General features: G+C 39.5%; 1 protein-coding gene across 6 annotated transcripts in view; it reads left to right on the forward strand.

The window, feature by feature from the left end:
• The window catches only part of NRF1 (nuclear respiratory factor 1), a 130,788-nt gene that overhangs the window by 20,272 nt on the left and 93,649 nt on the right, over positions 1–16,867 (forward strand). For 3 of the 6 annotated variants that reach the window (XM_061414685.1, XM_061414689.1, XM_061414690.1), the window contains exon 2: positions 8,478–8,545. The exons of 1 other annotated variant lie outside the window; for it this stretch is intronic. In XM_061414685.1, the coding sequence (XP_061270669.1) occupies positions 8,522–8,545 (24 nt within the window). In that variant the 5' untranslated portion in view covers positions 8,478–8,521. Of the gene's footprint in view, positions 1–8,477; positions 8,546–16,076; positions 16,154–16,867 lie in introns of those variants that run through there. 2 more of the 6 variants (XM_061414687.1, XM_061414688.1) reach the window with 2 other exon arrangements.

Consider the following 16,867-nt stretch of genomic DNA (forward strand, 5'->3'; position numbering starts at 1 on the left):
CAATTCTTCTGTGTTTTCAGCTTTCTCTAAACTTTTCTGTGTGCGTTTGAAAAGCTTGCAAGTCCCAAGGACTGTGGCTATCGTGCCTAGTATATAACATGACCCTGGGGCCAATCCCTAAGGCAGAGGTCTTAACAGGAGGCTGATTTTGGGGTCTTAGTTTCCCAACTGCATGATGGGAGATTTGAATAATCAGGGAGTGTTCACTTGTCCTCTGTGGAGTCCTAAGGAGCCTCAGAGGGTACTGCAGGAGGTGAGGGGGATGAATACCTATGCTGTCAGCATTCCCCAGCTCCTTCTCAATAGGAAGTGTTCTACTTTTGTCTTACATTTTGAAGTTCTACATTGGATTCTGTTTAAAGAAAGTTCTCAGAGGACATTGGGCAGTTTTGATGGTCTATATATGAGTCTCTTTGATTCCATGAGCTTAGGGGTCACCTTCAGATTTTTCATTCACTGAAGGGGGAGAGGGGCTTATCATGCTGTTTGTCTTTTCTGTCCCAGATCTGGGATTAACTCCCCACTCACCATCCCCCCATTGTAAAAGTAACTACATAAAAGGAGAAAAAAATCTGTAAAAAGTCTTCATGGTTCCATTGTGCACAGCGGAAAAGCATTCTTGACAGCTTCAATGTACCTTTCTAGATTCTTTTGTTTTTCCATAATCATATCTGTAACTTTTGTTTTTCAAATGAGACCACATTCATTCTGCAGATTTTTTACCCTGGTTTTTTTGTTTTTGTTGTCCGTTTGTTTTGTTTGTTTATTTGTTTTTCCAGTTTACAGCAGTTTATTGTGGACATTTTTCTGTGTCAGTGCCTGTCAGTCTACTTCAATCCTTTAATACTTCTGTAATATTTCTCTGACCAGTGATCTGTAACTAATCTAAGTCAGAGGAATATTCCTTGTTGCACAACATGTGGAATCTGTTCTAAAGTATGAACCTACTTTTATTTACATCTTATTACTGGTATACTCATTTTTTCCAGCAGTTAACTCTTTATTAACTCTTTTTGGGGATTGTGATATTTATTTTTTTCCAGTTGCTTCTCTTTCCTCTGGTTAGATTATACATCATAACCTCAGAAGTATTATCCCAGTGAAGCTATAGATACAGATAACCCTTTTGTTTTAGGCAATAGCTCTAATTTAGTGTCCCCTTTAATAGTTACAAGACTGTTCTTAAGAACAGAATCTTGGCAGACAGAATTATACTTTTATTCCAGTATATTACTACTGATGAGAAAAGCAGTAAGTTGAATTGTTTTGACCCAAGTGAGCTTAGTTCTAAGCGCCTAGGAAGGTGGGTGACAAGCAGCTTTTGGTGGTTTGACAGGCAGCTGCAGGGTGTCTATTGTGGCCAGGACTAAGCGGTTGCTAATAAATGTATCTGGTAAATTACATGTGATGGTCCCTTCCCCCTTTCGTTTCTTAAAATTTTATCAAAGATCACGTTGAGAAATTGGTAGTGAGAAAAATATTTATTTTTTTATTCTTATAGAATGGTTATTACTTTTTTTGTACAGTGTTCTGTCATTTTTCAAATAACTTCTTCTAAACAGATGCAACATTTCTGTAGTCATGGAAAAATTTGGTGATTTTTTTTTGAGCAGGAAATATAGTGTAAATGTTTTTTAAGTAGCTTGTATTTCTTTAGAAACTTAGGATAGCATTTCTCCCTTGTCTTTTAACTTTAGGCATATCTTGTACAGGTTAAACAAATTCTAAAATGGAAATGTTATTCCCAGTTTGAAGTGAAGTCATTTTAATTTTATATTCAACCACTTTGCAAATTTTATTCTTGAAACATATGTGCTTTTTTACTTTTCTCTTTCTTTCCTCATCTAGGATTCTAAGATTTTAAAACTTTGATTATATGCTATTCTAGTTTTAATTTTGGAAGGAATTCAATATATAATTTGTTTTAATGGATTATGTAAATATGGAGATTTTTATTTTTGAATAGATACTATTTAGATTTAGATGTCTGACACTGAAGTATTTATGGTAGGGACCATTATTTTGCTATTTAGAAAGGTTTCTTTATTGTTATTTATTTATACAAAATCTCTTGAGTATTCTTTATCTTTGTCTTAAAATGTATTTCATATGTTACTGTCCAATTTAGGAGGTTCTGATTTCTCATTCATTCAGTAAACAAATTTGAGTAATTATTGGGAGCCTTGAACAGTTTTAGGTGCTGGGGATAACACTGAATGAATAAAACAGAAAAATCTTTGCCCCCATGAGTTTACTTTCTAATGGGTTGAATAAAAAGATAAATATTCCAAGGGGAAAATTGTGTCAGCTTGAGATTGTCCCCATATCTTTCAGACAGTTAACCCTCAAACATACCAAGGCTGCAGGGGAAACCTGGGCTGGATATATAACGGACTTCTGACTGACTATAATCATTGATTGCAATTTGAATGTAAATACAGGCATCCAGTTGCAAGAGTCGGACACAATTTAGTGACTCAACCACTAGGGTCATATTTACTGTCTGTTCCCTTTCATACCACTTTCATTTTCACAACTGTGTTAATTCTTAGTGAGGATCTATTTATTGCTGCTTAAAAATGATACCTTCCCTAGTGCTTGACAGTTAAAAATATTTTCACATTTCATTTTTTAAAGTGGCTATAGCATAATAATTTTGGTTGAACCATATGAAATTGCTGATGTTTTGGATCTTGAAGCAGTTTCACATTGTTCTGTCTCATGCTGTGTTGTGTGTGTGCTTAGTCGTGTCTGACTTTGTGGCCCCACGGACTGTAGCCTGGCAGCCATGCTCCTCTGTCCATGGAATTTTCCAGGCAGGAACACTGGAGTGGGTTGCCATTCCCTTCTCCAGGGGAATCTTCCTGACCCCAGATCAAACCAGCGTCTCCTGCCTCTCCTACATTGCAGATGGATTCTTCATTGCTGAGCCACTGGCAAAGCCCAATACTGTGTTATACCTACCTTTAAAAACAAGATATGAACATGTTTTATTAATCGTAAAGCACTATTATGCACACTGACAAACCTTGAATTTTGTTTCTATCATTTACTATTTGCTTTAGAACAATTACTTAACCTCATTGTGCCTCACTTCATCATGACAGTGATCCTAGGGTCATGAGGATTATATAATACATTATAATGTCATTATATATGTAAAAAAAAGTCCTTAGAAAAGTACCTAGCATATAGTTAAGGCCTCAGTAAGTGTTAGCTATTATTACCGTTACTACCCTATGAGGTAGGCATCATCCTTGTCAGTTTTGCAGATGATCAAACAGAAGCTCATAGAGATTTTAGGATTTGATTCCAAGGTTATGCAGCTAGAAATCAAACCAGGCATTACTGATTCCAAGTTCTGGCTTCTCTTTGCTTACACTACAGCTATCAGGGAAAGAAAGAAAAAAAAGAAGAAGAAAGAAAGACTATTCATATAGTAATTTGTAGAGTATATCCTTGAATCTCTCCAACATTGTTACTTATCCTGTTTTGATAGACTGTTTTGACATCCATAAAGAAAACTATTTGACAGAAATCTGATAGATAAGTAATTGTGACCTAGTGTTATATTGTTACCTTAGAAAGGGTAATAGTGGCACTTTTATAGCCGATTTGTCCAGAAATGAATGAACCCAAATAATAAATGTTTACCTCAGTATTTTTAAGAATGCAAGTGCAGTTCTTAATTATATTCTTCCAAAAAGGAGCAAAAATAAATGTTAAAGAACATTTAAAAGCACCTAAAAGCAGTTTAAAAAATAGCACACTTAAGCCTCCAGTTCACAACATGCCACTCCACAGTTTCCTGTGGATATATAATGAACATCTCAGTTGTTCCTCTGACATTCATTCCCATCTCAGTAAATAGCTATTAAGTTCTTCCGGTTGCTCAAACCAAAAACCTTGGGATCATTTTTTTTAGACTACCCTCTTTTACTCTACCCTGCATCCCAATTGTCAGGAAATCCTGACAGCTGTATCCTCAAAACATGCAGAATCTTAACTACTTCTTATCACCTCTGATGCTGCTATCCTGGTCCAAGCCATGCTCATCTTGCAGAAACCTTATAATTGGACTTCCTGGTTCCACCCTTTCCTCCCTTCAGTCTACTTTCAAATACCAGCCCAGAAAATCAGTTTACATCTTTACCCTTGCTCAAAACCTTTAAACATTTCCCATCTCATTCAGAGTAAAATCCAAAGATCTTATGTAGCCTTCAAGGTCCCACAAGCCTGACCCTGGCTAATCTCACTGCTGCTTCTCCCCTAGCTTAGGATACTTCAGGTTTATGGGCCATTTTGCTGTTTCTTGATCACATCAAACATGCTCCTATCTCAGCGTCTTTGCATTTGCTGTTCTTGCTGCCTTGTATACTTTCCCCCCACATGTTTCATGCTGTCTCCTTTACTTCCTACAGATCTGAGCTCAGATATGGTCAGAATGGCATTTCTTGGCCTGCAGCCTCTCTCGTCCCCACCTCTCCACTCCCTAAAATATTGTGTATATACTTGTTTAGTTTATCTCCTTCTGGTAGGATGTAAAATCCAAGAAGGCGAGGACTTTTAAAAAAATTCATGGCTCTTTCCTCTGTGTCTTCATCAATGCTTGACACACAGTAGGTGATTTTTATGCATATGTTGATTGAATGACTTGAATTTCTTGACAAGTCATCTCAGTTCTTCTTCCACTGCATTTGATATTATTGACTTCTCTCATTTGCCCTCCATGATACTTGCTATCTCCTGATTCTGTTTTTTTCCTTCCAGCTTCTTATTTGTCTTCACCTGTTGTTTTTTTCCTTCCTCAATACGTTCCTTTGAATAGTCTCCTTTGCTTCTTTTATCACTTACTTTACATTAATTATTCCTGGTCAGTTTTGTTCATGCTCTGTGCTTTCATTACCATCTCATTTTTGATGAGTCTCAAATTACACCTGCATCAGAGGCATCTGTGCATCACAGCTCCAGATCTGGGTATCTCTTTGGACAGTGCCTGTAAATATTGTCATGCACTGTCCTCCTCTGCAAATCTGCTCTTTTACTCTTCTACCTTGGTTAATAAGCCACTCTTTAACCCAGGCCAGAACACTGGCGTCATCCTGGATTTAGCTTTTCTTCACTGTTCTCATCAAGTTGTTCACTAAATCCTTTACATTTTCACCCCCTAAATATTTCACACATGTTCTCCATCTCCATTTTCTTAATTCAGGGCCCCATTAACCCTCCCTCATTGACCATTAGTTACCTGACCGGTTTGACTGCCTGTAGCCTCAGTCCTCTCCAAGTGATTCTTCACACGCCTGGGAGGACTGTTTGCTCCTTACCACCTTTAGTAATGCTTCATTCTGTAGTCTAGAACCCTAAGGGTGACTGGGAGTTACTGCAGTGGGCTTTCATGACTTGTGGTTATTCCTAGACTGAACTGATAAATACTCTCTCTCTCGAAAGTATTGCTTACATTTGTGTTTTCAAATAAACTACCTGATTCATGGGTTTCCCTGGTGGCTCAGCTGGTAAAGAAGCTGCCTGCAATGCAGTAGACCTGGGTTTGATCCCTGGGTTGGGAAGATCCTCTGGAGAAGGGAAAGGCTACCCACTCCAGTATTCTGGCCTGGAGAATTCCATGAACTGTATAGTCCATAGGATCTCAAAGAGTCAGACCCGACTGGGCAACTTTCACTTTCAAGTGATTTATAGTATACTCTTTTCATAATTTGTTCCCCCCACCCCACCCCCCGCTTCCCTCTCAGACCATCCCTCCCTTCCTTCCTTTGGTTGTTATAAATGGATCTTCCATAATATTGAGTACCACTGAGCTATAAGATGAACTACAAATTATTTTGCACAGTAGATAAGGCCCCCACCATCTGGCTTCCCCCCAGCTGAACCTCTGGTATACTGCAGCTTGGTCATGCTCCATATGTTACACTGTTTCCTCTGCTCTGAATACTTCCACCCCAGCCTCCTTCCTGCTCCCAGTGACACCTCTCAAATAGCTACTTCTGTAACATCTTTCCTGATCAAAATAAAATCCAAACTCCTTTCCAAGGCTTATAAAGGCCTTACTTGATTTTTTCCAATTTTATCTCCCTCTACTGTTTGCCTTTTCACCAAACTCTTCCTCTGACTGCCTCCTTACCCATTCAGGTCACAAATCAAATGTGCCTTATCAGAGACCATCCCCCTCCGCAGCCATTTTCTTATCATATTGCCTTATTTTATCCTCTGCATAGCAGAAATTCTTATTTTTTCCTTTATGTCTTTATTGTCATGGCTCCTTCCTCTGGAATGTAAGTTCTTTGAGATGAGACTCTGCCTTCTTGCTTATCACTGTGTCTCTTTCCTAGAACCTGGTTCCCAGTAAATTAAAAAAAAATTTTTTTGTTAGAGTATAGTTGATTTACAATGTTGTGTTAGTTTCAGATGTACAGCAAAGTAAACCAGTTACATATATATACATGTATCCACTCTTTGTCTCTCCCATATAGGTTGAGAAATGGAGTATTCCTGCCATATCAGTAAACAAGGATGTCACAGTCATCAGCAATTTCGACCCTCCAAATGTGAATTTCTGAGCCCTAAGGGGCACCAGGAAGCAAAATAATACCTGTGATCTAGCAGCCATGAGGCTGCAGCCACTCCCTACAGTGAGCACTGAGGAAAAACACAGGATACTGGCCCAAATAGCTGAGATGCATATGAAAGGAATGATTTCAATGAGCCCAGACTCTTGCATCTTCCCATACATAGAAAAGGGAAAAGTGCCAAATACCCGGTTTTCTTTAATTCACAAAAATACTTCAGACTACCTGCCCTTTGTTTCAGACTTCTATGTAATCTGACTCTCTGTGCCCCCACCTCCCCCCACTTCCTTGGAGCAGTTCTCTCAGGGTTATTTGAGATGCTGTCTCCTGGGCTTGAAGTCCTAAAAATTCCTGCTGAATAAAACAGAACTCTCAACTTTAAGATTGTGACTGTTTTTTAAGTCGACAGGCTCATTATTGAGTAGAGTTCCCCGTGCTGTACAGTAGATCCTTATTTATTATTTTATATATAGTATGGCAGCCCACTCCAGTACTCTTGCCTGGAAAATCCCATGGACAGAGGAGCCTGGTAGGCTGCAGTCCATGGGGTTGCTCAGAGTCAGACACGACTGAACGACTTCACTTTCACTTTTCACTTTCATACATTGGAGAAGGAAATGGCAACCCACTCCAGTGTTCTTGCCTGGAGAATCCCAGGGACGGGGGAGTCTGGTGGGCTGCCGTCTATGGGGTCGAACAGAGTCGGACATGACTGAAGTGACTTAGCAGCAGCAGCAGCAGTGTGTATATGTCAATCCCAGTCTCCCAATTTATTCTCCCCCCTTACCCCTTGGTAATCATAAGTTTGTTGCCTACGTCTATAACCATTTCTGTTTTGTAGATAAGTTCATTTGTACCCCCTTTTTGTTGTTCAGTGGCTAAGTTGTGTCCAACTCTTTGCGACAGGATACTGGCCCAGATAGCTGAGATGTATATGAAAGGAATGATTTCAGTGAGCCCAGACTGCATGACTGCAGCATGCCAGGCTTCCCTGCCCTCCACTGTCTCCTGGAGTTTGCTCAGATTCATGTCCATTGAGTCAGTTATGCCATCCAACCGTCTCATCCTCTGTCGCCCCTTCTCCTCCTGCCCTCAGTCTTCCCCAGCATCAGGGTCTATTTCAATGAATCGTCTCTTTGCATCAGGTGGCCACAGTATGGAGCTTCAGCTTCAGCATCAGTCCTTGCAATGATTTACTGCTTTGGTCTCCTTGCTGTCCAAGGGACTCTCAAGAGTCTTCTCCAGCATCTCCTTTTTAGTTTCCACATATCAGCAATATAGTATGATATTTGTCTTTCTCTGTCTAACTTGATTCTCTCAGTGTGAAATTCTCTAGGTCCATCCATGTTGCTGCATGTGTCATTATTTTGTTCTTTTTTATGGCTGAGTAATATTCCGTTGTATAGATGTACCACATCTTCTTTATTCATTCGTCTGTCGATGGGCATTTAGGTTGCTTCCATGTCCTGTATATTGTAAATAGTGCTGCAATGAACATTGGGGTGCATTTATCTTTTAAATTATGGTTTCCTCTAGATGTATGCCCAGGAGTGGGATTAATGGATCATATGGTAGCTCTGTTTTGAATTTTTTGAGGAACCTCTATGCTGGTCTCCATTCTACATTTCCACCAACAGTGTAGGAGAGTTCCCTTTTTCCCATACCCTCTCCAGCATTTATTGTTTGTAGATTTTTTTAAATGATTGCCATTCTGATCGGTGTGAAGTGATACCTCACTGTAGTTTTGATTTGCACTTCTCTGATGCTTAGGGATGTTGAGCACATTTTCATGTGTTAGCGATCTATATGTCTTCTTAAATATTTGTTGATTGATTGGATTATCTACCCTCTCCTCTTTATACATTGCATTGTTGAATTTGCAATCTCCAGTGCTGGAACGAGCGGGCATTGTGAATGGTCAAGGCAGTCCAGGAATGGACATCTTGAAGATCTTGTTGGTAAGAGCATCTTCTTCTCCCTCCACTTAGTCAGTTGTTGCCAGTTTGAAATGATAATAAAAATTAGCATTTAAAGGAGGTGGAGGGCACTCTTCCAAGTCCTTAATTACTTCATTTCATTTAATCCTGACATTAACACTATGAGGAAGGTATTAATACATGATTACCAGTTTATAAATAGGGTAACTGCTGTACATGGAGAGGTTAAGTGTAACCGCTCTAGCAAATGACAGAACTGACTCTCCAGCCCAAGCTGTAACACAGTACTGCTTACTGGCTTACCCAGATTGTCCTGATTTTTTAGGAAAAGTCAGAAATCTGGAACTTTTATTTTGTTTCTCTATTTTAAAATGTTGGCAATTCATTCACACTAAAAAAACAAACAAAAAACAGTGCAAACCAAATAAAACACGTATGAGGGGCTGCTTTGGTTTATGTGGTTTCTCTCTGAATAGAACTGGAACTGCTTATGATCCTACCCTTACGATCCTGGTACTCCAGTGCTGGATGGATGGTTGTAAGGACGATGGCAACAGTCATTTCCGATTCTGCTTCATTTTCTTGCTCCACAATAAAATAAAGCAAAATAATGCCTTACGTTTCTGTAGCATATTGCAGTTATAAGGTGTTATTGTTGACTTTTTAAATTTCAACTGATGCTGCCACCATCAAACTGTATGTATGTGTCCCTTAGTCTTCAGTTTCACAGTGGATCAGAGGAGGTAAAATGCAGGAAGTAAACCAGGAAATGATGAGTGTTAGGCTCACTGCATAGCCTGCTTTTCAATATTAATCAGTATTGCTGTTGCCCCACTGATTTCATTATGTGCAACTCCATGTGTGAGAAAGCATGCTTTAAGTGTTATTTAATTTAAATTAAGGAGACAATACAGTATCCATAAATTATGCACAATTTATGGAAAATTCATTCAGTACTGGGGTTTTGGTTTTTAGATTTTGACCCTTCTGTATATACTTAATTTCTAGTGACTAATCTGGTTCCCATTTTTACATGTTTTTTTTTTAATTTCTAAATTTACATAAATAATAATCTATGCAAATAATAATTTATATAAATAGTAGGGACTTTCATACCATTTAAAATTCAATTTAAAATATTTTTTATAAAATGGTATAATGATAACAAGCATTAAAATGTGAGCTCAGTTCTTCATTTTTTCCCCCCAAAAGTCAGTCCCTTGTCCTCTTTTTTAAAACAAAACAGCAACAATTTTGTTCTCTTCCCACTTTTTGGAAGTGGGAGTGGGTAGTTAGCTAAATAAGTCATTTAATACAAATGAAGAAAAACATGAAACCAATTGACCACCCTGGTGTTCACGGAAGACAGTGGCTTTGAAAGACATTGCTTTGGCAGCTTATGAGTTAACATTCATTCCTGTAGCAGGGAAGACTGCTGTCGGGTCTTTCAGTTTGTAGAAACTATTCTTTCACTAGTGGTGGAGAACCTGTCTGCCAGTGCAGGAGACATAGAGATGTGGGTTCGATCCCTGGGTCGAGAAGATCCCAGATCGGGAAGTGGGGCACAGCAGCCCACTCCAGTATTCTTGCCTAGAGAATTTTGTGGACAGAGGAGTCTGGCTTGCTACAGTCCATACGGTTGCAAAGTTTGAGACGTGACTGAAGCAGCTGAGCACGCACACTAAGGCAGTGATGGTGGGCGTTGAAGGGTGAGGGGACTGGAAGGCATGTTAGAGGGACTGGGATGAGTGACTGCAGATGCAGTTTGAAAATCAATTCGATGTGCATATTTTATAATGCAAATTCACTGGTCTCTCGGTTCAGTTCAGTTCAGTTGCTCAGTCCTGTCCAACTTTTGCGACCCCATTGACTGCAGCATGCCAGGCCTCCCTGTCCATGACCAACTTCCAGAGTTTATTCAAACTTGTGTCCATTGAGTCGGTGATGCCATCCAACCATCTCATCCTCTGTCGTCCCCTTCTCCTGCCTTCAATCTTTCCCAGCATCAGGGTCTTTTCTAGTGAGTCAGTTCTCATCAGGTGGCCAAAGTATTGGAGTTTCAGCTTCAGCATCAGTCCATCCAGTGAATATTCAGGACTGCTTTCCTTTAGGATGAACTGGTTGGCTCTCCTTGCAGTTCAAGTGACTCTCAAGAGTCTTCTCCAACACCACGGTTCAAAAGCATCAATTCTTTGGCACTCAGCTTTCTTTATAGCCAAAATCATAGTTTTGACTAGATGGACCTTTGTTGGTAAAGTAATGTCTCTGCTTTTTTTTTTTTTTTTTTTATCAGTGTCTCTTTTGCTGTCTCGTATACAGGGTTATCATTACCATCTTTCTAAATTCCATATATATGCGTTAGTATACTGTATACCACCCTGAACGCGCCCGATCTCGTCTGTCTCTGCTTTTTAATATGCTGTCTAGGTTGATCATAGCTTTTCTTCCAGGGGCAAGTGTCTTTTAATTTCATGGCTGCAGTCACCCGCTGCAGTGATTTTGAAGCCCCCCAAAATAGAGTCTGTCACTGTTTCCATTGTTTCCCCATCTGTTTGCCATGAAGTGATGGGACCAGATGCCATGATTTTAGTTTTCTGAATGTTGAGTTTTAAGCCAACTTTTTCCCTCTCCTCTTTGACTTTTCATCAAGGCTCTTTAGTTCTTCTTCACTTTCTACCATAAGGGTGGTGTCATCTGCATATCTGAGGTTATTGATATTTCTCCCAGAAATCTTGATTCCAGCTTATGCTTCATCCAGTCCAGCGTTTCTCATGATGTACTCTGCATATAAGTTAGATAAGCAGGGTGACAATATACAGCCTTGACACACTCCTTTCCGAATTTGAAAACAGTCTGTTGTTCTATGTCTGGTTCTAACTGTTGCTTCGTGACCTACATACAGATTTCTTAGGAGCCAGGTCAGGTGGTCTGGTATTCCCATCTCTTTCAGAATTTTCCACAGTTTATTGTGATCCACACAGTCAAAGGCTTTGGCATAGTCAATAAAGCAGAAGTAGATGTTTTTCTGGAACTCTCTTGCTTTTTCCATGATCCAACGGATGTTGGCAATTTGATCTCTGATTCCTTAGCCTTTTCTAAATCCAGCTTGAACATCTGGAAGTTCATGGTTTGCGTACTGTTGAAGCCTGGCTTGGAGAATTTTGAGCATTACTTTGCTAGCATGTGAGATGAGTGCAATTGTGCAGTAGGTTGAGCATTCTTTGGCATTGCCTTTCTTTGGGCTTTGAATGAAAACTTACCTTTTCCAGTCCTGTGGCCACTGCTGAGTTTTCCAAATTTGCTGGCATCTTGAGTGCAGCACTTTCACAGCATCATCTTTTAGGATTTGAAAGAGCTCAACTGGAATTCCATCACCTCCACTAGCTTTGTTCATAGTGATGCTTGCTAAGGCCCACTTGACTTCGCATTCCAGGATGTCTGGCTCTAGGTGAGTGATCACACCATCGTGATTATCTGGGTCATGAAGATCTTTTTTGTACAGTTCTTCTGTGTATTCTTGCCACCTCTTGTTACTATCTTCTGCTTCTGTTAGGTCCATACCATTTCTGTCCTTTATGGAGCCCATCTTTGCATGAAATGTTCCCTTGGTATCTCTGATTTTCTTGAAGAGATCTCTAGTCTTGTTTTCCTCTATTTTTTTGCATTGATCACTGAGGAAGGCTTTCTTTCTTATCTCTCCTTGCTATTCTTTGGAACTCTGCATTCAAATGGATATATCTTTCCTTTTCTTCTTTGCCTTTCACTTCTCGTCTTTTCACAGCTATTTATAAGGGCTCCTCAGGCAACCATTTTGCCTTTTTGCATTTCTTTTTCTTGGGGATGGTCTTGATCTCTGACTCCTGTACAATGTCACGAACCTCCATCCATAGTTCTTCAGGCACTCTATCAGATCTAAACCCTTGAATCTATTTCTCATTTCCACTGTATAATTGTAAGGGATTTGATTTAGGTCATACCTAAATGGTCTAGTGGTTTTCCCTACTTTCTTTAATTTCAATCTGAACTTGGCAATAAGGAGGTCATGATCTGAGCCAGTCAGCTCCCAGTCTTGTTCTTGCTGACTGTATAGAGCTTCTCCATCTTTGGCTACAAAGAATATAAATCTGTTACCAGAATTGACCATCTGCTAATGTCCATGTGTGGAGTCTTCTCTTGTGTTGTTAGAAGAGGGTGTTTGCTATGGTCAGTGCATTCTCTTGGCAAAACTCTATTAGCCTTTGCCCTGCTTCCTTCTGTACTCCAAGGCCAAATTTGCCTGTTACTCCAGGTATTTCTTGACTTTCTACTTTTGCATTCCAGTCCCCTATAATGCAAAGGACATCTTTTTTGGGTGTTAGTTCTAGAAAGTCTTATAGGTCTTCATAGAACCGTTCGACTTCAGCTTCTTCAGCATTACTGGTTGGGGCACAGACTTGGATTACTGTGATATTGAATGGTTTGCCTTGGAAATGAACGCAGAGCATTCTGTCGTTTTTGAGATTGCATCCAAGTACTGCATTTCAGACTCTTTTGTTGACCATGATGGCTACTCCATTTCTTCTAAGGGATTCTTGCCCACAGTTGTAGATATAATGGTCATCTCAATTAAATTCACCCATTCCAGTCATTTTAGTTCACTGATTCCTAAAAGGTCTATGTTCACTCTTGCAATCTCCTATTTGACCACTTCCGATTTGCCTTGATTCATAGACCTAACATTCCAGGTTCCTATGCAATACTACTCTTTATAGGATTGGACTTTACTTCCATCACCAGTCACATCCACAACTGGGTGTTGTTTTTGCTTTCACTCCATCTCTTCATTCTTTCTGGAGTTATTTCTCCACTGATCTCCAGTAGCATATTGGGCACTTACCAACCTGAGGAGTTCATCTTTCAGTGTCTTATCCTTTTGCCTTTTCATACTGTTCATGGGGTTCTCCAGGCAAGAATACTGAAGTGATTTGCCATTCCCTTCCTCCAGTGGACCACGTTTTGTCAGAACTCTCCACCATGACCTGTCTGTCTTGAGTGGCCCTACACGGCGTGGCTCATAGTTTCATTGAGTTAGACAAGGCTGTGGTCCATATGATCAGATTGGTTAGTTTTCTGACCAATCGGTAAGATCCAAATCTTGGGTTGAAGATATACACAAGATAGTGTGGGATAGAGTTAACATGCCCAAGCATGTTATGGTCAGATACTGTGCTCTGGGACAAAGTAGGGAGCTTTGATGGAGCACTTGATTAGAAGGCCGGAGATGTGGGTTCAAGTTTTGGTTTTGCTGCAAAGTGGAGCTGTGACTTTGGGTCTTAGCCTTTCTGCATCTCAGTCTGTAAAATGAGAAAATCAGACTAGTTGGCCTCCAAGGTCTTAGGCATCTGGTTAAAGATAACTCTTTGTGAGCATCTAGGTCTGACTGATTATCAAGATAAAGAAGACATATATAGTTAGGGGATCCAAAGTGAATAATTACAGGTTTTCAGCCAATTATATAGGGTATTCTTTGTACTTCCTAACAAATTAAATAGCAGAGGAAAATTTATGATTGAAAAAAACACATGAGTCTCCTGCCTTTTCTCTCCTTCCCACCCCATAGCCCTATGGTCCAGAGACAACTTTTAAAAATGATTTCACTGTTTGTTTTTAGCTTCTCTTAGAATTACTTCCATGAGGCTTAATAATATGTGTAAACTTCTGTTTCTTGAATTACCAACCTTAGACCATATCTGTGGACTTTTTTAGTGTGAAAATAAGAATTTAAGTCACTTTTTCTATTTCCTCCTTTCTCCAGCCCCCATTTTTTGATAGTTATATTTTTGAAAGTATTTTATTAATTATAGTTTCAAATTGATAGACTTATTTTTTGATCCATCAACTTTCAGTCCACCAACTTGCCATTTTGTAGAATGGCATTATAAGTGCCCCATGCACTAACCCTCTTTCTAGTATTCCAGGTTCTGGGAGCCATACTTGACTGTTACATCATTATGGTTAATATTTTTAGTTTGTCCTCCATCCCCCAAGTATTATGTGCTTATCTTTATGTTTAGATTACTGTTTTTACCACATTACATTTCTTTGCCTTCTTTAATGGCCATGTCCAGAATCATAACTGTATGAATACTCAAAAGTTTTATGTCTCTTAAGAGCTAAGGAAGTAATTGGGTATGTACTTAAAGACTTAACTTAGTAAACCATTCATTTACACATTTATTCAACAGATATTTATTGAATATCAGACTTGTCATCACAATTGAATTTAAAATAGTGAAAAATTGGAAACAACCTAAACGACTTCAGGGAGTTAGTAAAATCTCTGCTATGCATTTTTATAGGGAATGCCCTTTAAACATTAAAAAAAATGATGTTAAATGTTAATAACATAAAAAATTCTGTTCTATAGTAAGTTTTAAAATATTTCTAAAACAATATATACACTATAGCCTCACTTTTGTCTTAAAAAAAAAAGAAAACACAAAGCAACCGTGTAAGAAACTCAGGGGAAAATGCTAGAAGCATGAATTGTTGTTTATTCGTTTGGTGATATCTGACAATTGGGACCCATGGACTGTAGCCCGGCTGGCTTCTCTGTCTGTGGGATTTCTCAGACAAGAATACTGGCGTGGGTAGCCGTTTCCTTCTCTAGGGGATCTTCCTGATCCAGGGACTGAACCTGCATATCCTGCCCTGGCGAGTGGATTCTTAACCCCTAACCCACCAGGGAAGCCCAGAGGCAGGCATGCCGAATTGTTAATTTGGTAATGTGGCACCTCAGGTGGTGCTGATTTCTGTTTCTTCCTTTTTTTTCTGACTTGTGTTTTTTCAGTTACCCAAAAAGAACATGTGTTTTTAAGCTAAAGATTAAAAAATTAGAGTTGCCAGTTTTTCTTGAAATAGTGTATTAAAATAATCTAGGAGTACCCAATAAGGTTCAGTAAATATTTGTGAAGTGGATGAGAGAATAGTTGATTCCAGAGGTTTCTGGATCCCCACTGACACTTATACATTCACAGTTTTATCCAGAAGCAAGTCCTAGTTATCTCAAAAGAAAAATCATGCATTGAAAAATCTAAGAAATGGCTTTAACTGAACGTTGGTTGTGTAATGGCAAATCCAGCAGACTCGAGGCCCACTACAGAAGCGGCCAGGCAACAGTGCTATATTTCACAGTAAGCAGGATCTGAATAAAAGTGTCCTTTGTGCTTTGAGACTGAGGGGTGGGACTTGGGGCCATTCATGTTATTTCTCCTTAATGGAAATTGAGGCAGCCTCTAATCCTGCTGTCACATGACAGCTACTTATTTGATTTTTTGGCAATTTGGGGAGCAGCTGTGGACACATGATTTTTCTGCAAAAAGGAGCCAGCTGCATTCTTACCCGTTTGAAAATGCCTGAGTGTACTAAGCTTCCTATCCACCATGTTTCTGATCCAGCGATAGCTTCAGCAACTCACTTCCTTTTAACTGATATTTGTAGCTGTTGATAAGCATCTGAATATTTGAGAATGCATTTTCTAATCCTTTTTATCATTGTCATCAACATTCATTAGGTACCTTCTCACTCAGGGCACTGTGACAGACACAGGGTTGTAAGCTGTAATGTGGAGACGACTTTCCTCTTTGACAGGTGGGTCAGCATTATCCTTAGAATCATTTTGTTTTTAGCAGGTTAAATTACAATGTAAAGAAAGAATCTGGTGTGAAGGCAGCTGAAAGCTCCGTACCTTTGGTCCCCAGACTCCTGAGTCTGCCGTCTGGGTATTCACTCCTGTCCTCTTCTTTGCCACGTCCTTCACAAGCCGTTGCCTCAGCCTGCAGCCAGCCCCCTTCCTTCATTCTGGCACCCGACAGACTCCTGGCTGAAGACTGTCCCCCCTTCACGATACCTACTCAGTGCCCTTGTGGTCCTCTCTTCTCAGTGCTCCCGTAGCCTTTGGTGATGATTATCACTAGAATATGATTTTTTCTTTTTTAAGGAAAAAGTTTTTATTTATTAAAAAAAATATCTTTTGAGGAGCAGCCTGTGGGATCTTAGTTCCCTGACCAGGGTTCGAATCTGTGTTCCCTGCATTGGAAGCACAGAGTCTTAACCACCTGACCTCTAGGAAAGTCCTGGAAAAAGGCTTTTTTAAAGGTAAAAAGCCTTCTAAGTTAATTTTATCAATTTGTACTTATTTTTAAGCTCTTTTAACCAAGGGTCCAAGAAATACAGTCAAGGAATTGGGTAGGCAAAATTTCTATAATGAGTAAAAGAAAGCTTTGCTTTTGATTTTGAACACCTTTAGGGTGAGGGAGTGACACAGACAGTCGCTTTTCCTATCTTTGCAGCGTTGAATTACCA

Source organism: Bos javanicus, chromosome 4 (assembly GCF_032452875.1).
Source record: "Bos javanicus breed banteng chromosome 4, ARS-OSU_banteng_1.0, whole genome shotgun sequence".
Taxonomy (NCBI): domain Eukaryota; kingdom Metazoa; phylum Chordata; class Mammalia; order Artiodactyla; family Bovidae; genus Bos; species Bos javanicus.